The sequence below is a fragment of the Calonectris borealis genome, chromosome 19 (assembly GCF_964195595.1).
Source record: "Calonectris borealis chromosome 19, bCalBor7.hap1.2, whole genome shotgun sequence".
Lineage (NCBI taxonomy): Eukaryota > Metazoa > Chordata > Aves > Procellariiformes > Procellariidae > Calonectris > Calonectris borealis.
In genome coordinates this window covers 3,808,484-3,814,282 of record NC_134330.1, presented here as the reverse complement: position 1 = coordinate 3,814,282, position 5,799 = coordinate 3,808,484, and the positions used below count along the sequence as shown (strand labels likewise).

At 50.5% G+C, this 5,799-nt stretch overlaps 1 protein-coding gene across 1 annotated transcript in view; it reads left to right on the top strand.

Annotated features, from left to right (window-relative positions):
* The first annotated feature begins 2,957 nt into the window (after nucleotides 1-2,957).
* The window catches only part of MED13 (mediator complex subunit 13), a 58,615-nt gene continuing 55,773 nt past the window's right edge, over nucleotides 2,958-5,799 (top strand). The window contains exon 1 of the mRNA XM_075168433.1: nucleotides 2,958-5,190. Within this exon, the coding sequence (XP_075024534.1) occupies nucleotides 5,125-5,190 (66 nt within the window). The 5' untranslated portion in view covers nucleotides 2,958-5,124. The remainder of the gene's footprint in view (nucleotides 5,191-5,799) is intronic.

Below are 5,799 nucleotides of genomic sequence, written 5' to 3'. Positions count from 1 at the left end.
TGCTTTTAAAAATATCATTATTTCTGTCAAAATAAATACTTTTGATTACAGGGGAAAATCATCTCTCTCTTACTCCTTTTGGCTAGATGTTTCAATGTGACTATGTGAGAGTGTAGGGATATTACACCAGGACGAGTGACTAGCCCAGTTAACTGCCCAGTTCCTAACAATTTAGTTGGTTTAAATCTGATGCAACGGAGATTATCTCACCCCCGCCCCCACTACCGTTGTCTTTCCAAAAGACTAGTTAATTTTTAAATTGGAACAATAGCATTTTTTTAAACTGGTGAAGTTTATATACACAAAGATGAACCTAAGATCGAGCAGGAACTTACTTGACTGTATCTTTCCTAGTATGAATGCACTGCACAGTGTATATACTGAAATTGATATTAAAATTTCTTCATGCAGTTTCCCTCTAGGGAGAGGAAGAGGGAAGGAAAAGACTGCATGTGACAGATGCTAATTATGCAGCTTAATGCACTTCTGGAAGTTGCAGAGATGAGAACTATATAAGAACCTATCTGAAAAATAGAAAGCATATTTTCAATAGCATTTTTTCCACAATGTTTTTTTTTAATCTGCCTCCTCCCCATTTTTTAAGGAGGCTTTATTTCCCAAATAGCATGTACACTATGCAAAGGGCAAGCTATGTCTCAGGTCCAAAATTTGCCAAAAATGGATGTGACTGTTACCCTGTGTGTCTTACTGTTATTTAGTGCTGTACATGTACATGGGAAAGCTGGTGGCTTTTAGGTTCTGTAATTCAGATACGAAGCAGGAAGGGAATGACTCTTAAAAAAACCTCTAGTTGATGTGCTAGTTTTCTTTCCTCTTTTGTCAGTATTTTATTAATTCTTTATCCTGTATTTATGTTTACTGGAAGAATTATGTTCTGCACTTGACTGTGCTGGGATCCTATGTAACTATTTTGACTAATATGCAAGTACTAATGAACCGGATCTCAAAATGCATTTTACGAATAAGTAAACTGAGCCACAGAAGCTGGGTTCCTCAAAACTGTGAAGTGAATCGATGCCAAAACCAGTGTTAGACACTAGATTAATCCTCTCTTCCACACGTTGAGCTGTGCTGTTTCAGGCAAAAGAAATGGATTCTCAGCTAGTGAAAATTTGGTGTCATCCTGTAATCAATGGGGAAATGCAAGTGTACATTTGCTGTGCATCAAGCCCACACTGAGTCATCGTACTGGATTTCCGTTCCCTCTACCAAATCCCAGTTTTACCAAAGGATACTTTTTCCTTTTAGAGGGAAAACCATACCAGTTTTTGTCTACTAATGCCAGATGCTGCTTTCTTTTATTTCCTTCAAAGCACTGGATTTCTCCTTCGGGAGGTGTGTCTTAATAACATCTCTCTGCGCAGTGAGAGAATCGCTCTAACGACCAAAGCGGCGCGCTGAAACTTTGGAGGGCCTTCGCGTGCCCCTCGGCACCCATGGCAGCGTGGAGGAGAGGGTTCTGAGCGCCGGCGCAGAGCAAATCCTCCTCACGCCGCGGTCCTCGTCTGCAGTCACCACGGAGAAAACCATCTGTTCCTCTTGGAAAGGGGTTTGGTTCCACACGCCCTCCCCCCGCATCCCGGCTCCGTCCCCAGCTGCCGTGTTTTGATGAGCAGTGAGGGAATGAATCTCCTGCGTTAAAAATACTCTGGTTCTATTTAGATAAAAAGAAGAATCTTGCTGGCCTACACTGACATACAAAAATAGTCTTAGTGTGAGTAAATCTTCAAAGTTTCTCTTGGTGAAAATATCTAGCCTCACTTTTTTTTTAAACTTATCATATACATTTATTTATAGAGTGTCCTTCTTTCCTCCTACTCTATCAAGACACTTGCAGAAGGTTGCTGCTCGTCTTGTTCTTGAGTCCTGAAATAATTTGCAGGGCCTTTGAAACATCATCATGTTGCATAGTTGTGATGCAATGTGCTGCTGTTGCATGAACATATCGTATTTTAATGTGAATGTCATGTTAGCTGAGACATTCAAGTCTGTCTTTTACTTTAGGCACTTTACATTGGTTTGTATTTTCACTTTAACTTTGCAGTCAAAAAATTCTGTATATAGTAACTTAAAATTTTACATTCTACATGCAAACCGTTGCATAGAAAATTAATATGTAATATGAGAGGATTAACAAGATGCATATACTTTCCAAATATCTCTTAAAAATAGCTTTCACTGTCACTGTAGCATCTTAATTCTGAGTAATCTCAAAGTCCTTCTGCAAATCTGTGCATACAGTAACAAGAGACACCACCTAGTTCATCCTCACAAACTGCACAGTATGTATCTGTGCGTGAAAAAAATGGAATTTTGGAGTACAGTTTTGCTCCAGCAGATATGATGTCAGTGGGACTAGCGAAAGCATTGATTTCTGAATACTTGCATATCTTTTTAAAAAGATCCTTGGTATGGAATTTGCTCCGCGGTGCAATGTGCCAACACAGCATTGAGCACAGATCCCGGGAAACCTCTGCCAAGAGGTGAAATCTGCGGACGAGGAGCCAGGGCGAGTGTTTTCTTTGCTGGTGGGACAGCCTGTGCCCGGACTTTGGCCCCGGGCTGACCAGCAGTGGTGGATGCATGAGGGACGCCTCCTGCACAGCCCCACGATGATGCCCACGAGTGTATGGGAGCCGCGACGGCCCCTGGCGTGGGGAGCGGTGACATTAGGGGGACAGCCAGCCCCGGGGCCCAGCAGCCGCGGGCCTGGCGCCGAGGCGGGACTCGAACACACAGCCCCGCTGCCGCTGCGCCCAAAGGTGCGGCGCAGCCCGCTGCGGCCGCTAGATGGCGGCCTCCCAACGAGGAAGGCGGGCGGCTCTCCAGCGCCGGGGACGCGCCTGGCGGCCGCGCCGCGCCGCTGCACCCTCCTTCCCCCAGCAGCGACGGCGGCCATCGCTGTGCAGGCCCACGTGACGGCGCGCCGGCCAATGAGAGCGCGGCAGGGGGGCCCCGACTCTCGTCCCTGTGGCCGCCATTAAAGAAAAAGGGGCTCGGAATTAAACGGGAGAAGAATCCCCCCTCCCCGCTCCGGCCGCGACGCGACATGGGGGAGACTCGCTGAGGGGGAGCTGGCTGACCAGGATGCCGCGGCCGGGCAGCCGCCGACAGAGGCACCGCTGAGAGGAGGCGAGGAGGAGACCCGCCGGCGGGGGCTTCGGGGCACCGACTCCGCCAGCAGCAGCAGCGGCCGCCGCGTCCCTCTGTCTCGGCGCACGGCGGCGGGGCCGGGAATTGTGGGGCTCCGACCCCTTTCCCCGCGGCCCTTCCGGCTGAGGAGAGCCCGGGGCTCGGCCGCCGCCTCCCCGCCCTCCCGAGGAGACCTCGGGGAGGGGGCCCTCCGCCCACTGCCCCCGCGGGGACGCCGCAGCGGGGCGGCGCGGAGCCTTCCCGCGGCAGCCGCCGGCTCGCCGGCCCTCCCGGAGACCCCTCACCTGAGGAGAGCGGGGGCCCCCGCCCCGCCGGGGGGCGTCTCGGGGCTCGCTCCCCTCCCCCCGCAGAAGAAACCGCTCCGTTTGAAGGCTATCCTTTTATATTTTTCTTCCCCCCCCGCCTTTTTTTTTTTCCATTTTTTTTTTCCTTTATTTTTTTAAGGGACCAGCCTCGCAGCTGGGCTGATCACTCCCCGCCTCGCTTCCCCCCCCCCGCTCGAAGGGGTCTTGCGGGGTTTGGCGCGGTGGAGGGGGCCCTCCCTGCCCCGGATCCCCCCCCTTCCTCCGGCTCTCGGCGGTAACTTGGCGGGGTCCGGGCTCCCCTGAAGAGACCCGCCCAGCCGTGTGGACTTTGTGGGGCTCCCTCGGCCCCGGAGGACAGCTGGGGCGGGGGGGGGGGGGGGGGGGCGGCGAGCCTCCCTGAAGACACTCTGCGATTTACCCCTTCCTCCTCCGCCGAAAAGACTGGGGATCGGCCTTTGGGAGACTCCTCCATCCTTCCCCGAAGAGACTTCGAGGGTCACCCGCAATTTCCTCCTTCCACCCCTCTCCCCCTCCCTCCTTTCCCCACGGAACGATTTTTACCCAACGGAGGATATTTTGGTTTCGCCCTCTCTGCGAAGAGTGTTTCTTTTTGAGGAGGGGGGGTTTCCACAGGGGAATTTAATCCCCCGCTGGGCTGCTAAGGAGACTTTTGCGGCCTTTCTCGCTCAAGGAATACCTTCCCCTCTCTTCTGCCCCCGCAGATGTTTTTTTGGGGTACACCCCAGGAAATTTTTCTTGTCCTGCCTTTACGAATTCTTCAGACTCGCCTTGCTTCTGGCCCCTGAAGTTTGTTTTTATGATTTTAAATTTTAATTTATTTGGAATATTTTTGGAGCAGGGGAGAAGAATCTGACCCCCCCCACACCCTGTTGCCCTCGGACTCCGAAGAGACGAGCCTGGATTTTTCTCTCTCCCACAGCCAATCCTTCCCAGTCATTCCACAATTTGCCCCTTTCTCATCTGATGACTAAAGAAACAGGAGGAAGAGGAGGGAGGTTTCTGGATTAATTGCCCCCACTGGATTATTTATTTTTTCCTACTTCTCTTGCTTGGCATCTGAGAAGAGAGGAAGGAGGGATGTCAACTGATTTTTACCCCTAGCCCCCCTGGATTAATTACCCCATTTTTATTCTCTTGTTGGATCAATTACCCCTTCACCTTACCTCCTCTCCCTCCCCTCCTTACGCGAATGAGAAGACAAGAGGAACAGGGAGGATTTTGATCTTAATCTCCCGTCGTTGGATTACTTACCACCTCCCTCTTTCTGTTCTCCCCTTCCACGGCGGCTTTACCCCCCCGTTTGATATCCAGAAGAAGAGAAAACGTTCCGAGCCTCTCTTTTTTTTTTTTTTTTTTTTTTTTAAATTTTTTTAATATATTTTTTTACCCTCCCCTCTCCGATACCACTCTCCTCCTGGGTTATTTATCCTGCCACTATTTCGCGTGCGTGTGTCTGTATGTAAATCCCTTATTTAATTGTATTATTATTTGTGCGTGTGCATAGTCCCCCCTCCCCCCTTTCCCTCTCGGTGTCTGTCTCTCTCTCTCTCTCGCTCTCTCTGTCTGTCTCTTTCTTTCTTGTCGGAGGCTGTGGGATAATGGCGTGTGGGTTGTGGCTGTGAGGATGAGTTCCTGCTTCGTGCCGAACGGGGCCAGCCTGGAGGATTGCCATTCCAACCTCTTCTGCCTGGTAAGTGTCGGCCACCGGCACACACACGCACGGTAGACATAGAGTGAAAGAGAGAGGAGGTTTGGGGGAGGGGAGGAAGGGGTAGTGGAAGCAAAGCAGCCATTTTTAGCATAGCTTCTGTTGGATGAGTCCTCAGAGTAGGCCCTGCCTGGAGCCAGCCAACTCTCCCATGCCCCTCTGGTTCCCCCTCCATCGCTGTCTGTCTAGCCTTGCCCCTCCCTCCGCTTTCTTCCTGGATAGTATCTTCCCTGCAACTCGCCTTTTCCTTCGCTTTCCTTGCCTGCAACTTTTCCTCCTTTCTCCGTATCTTCCTATCTCTGCTGCTGAACGTGATATTTCTCGCAGGAGGTAAGGAGATCTGCTGCTCCTTCTTCTTTCAGCCCCACATCTCGGGGAACTTTCTCTCTTCTCTCCCCACTCGTGACATCCCTGACAAATCTCAGCCAAAACCTCTCTTCTTCCTTGCTTTTAAAGTGATCTCTTTTACTGCTTGTTTTTATTCTGGAGGTCTGCTTTTGGTGATGCGCTCCCTGTGAAGTGGTGGTATCTTATGTTTTGTTGTGCACCATTTTGTAGTCTTTTTAAACCCAAGTATGAAATCGTTCAAAG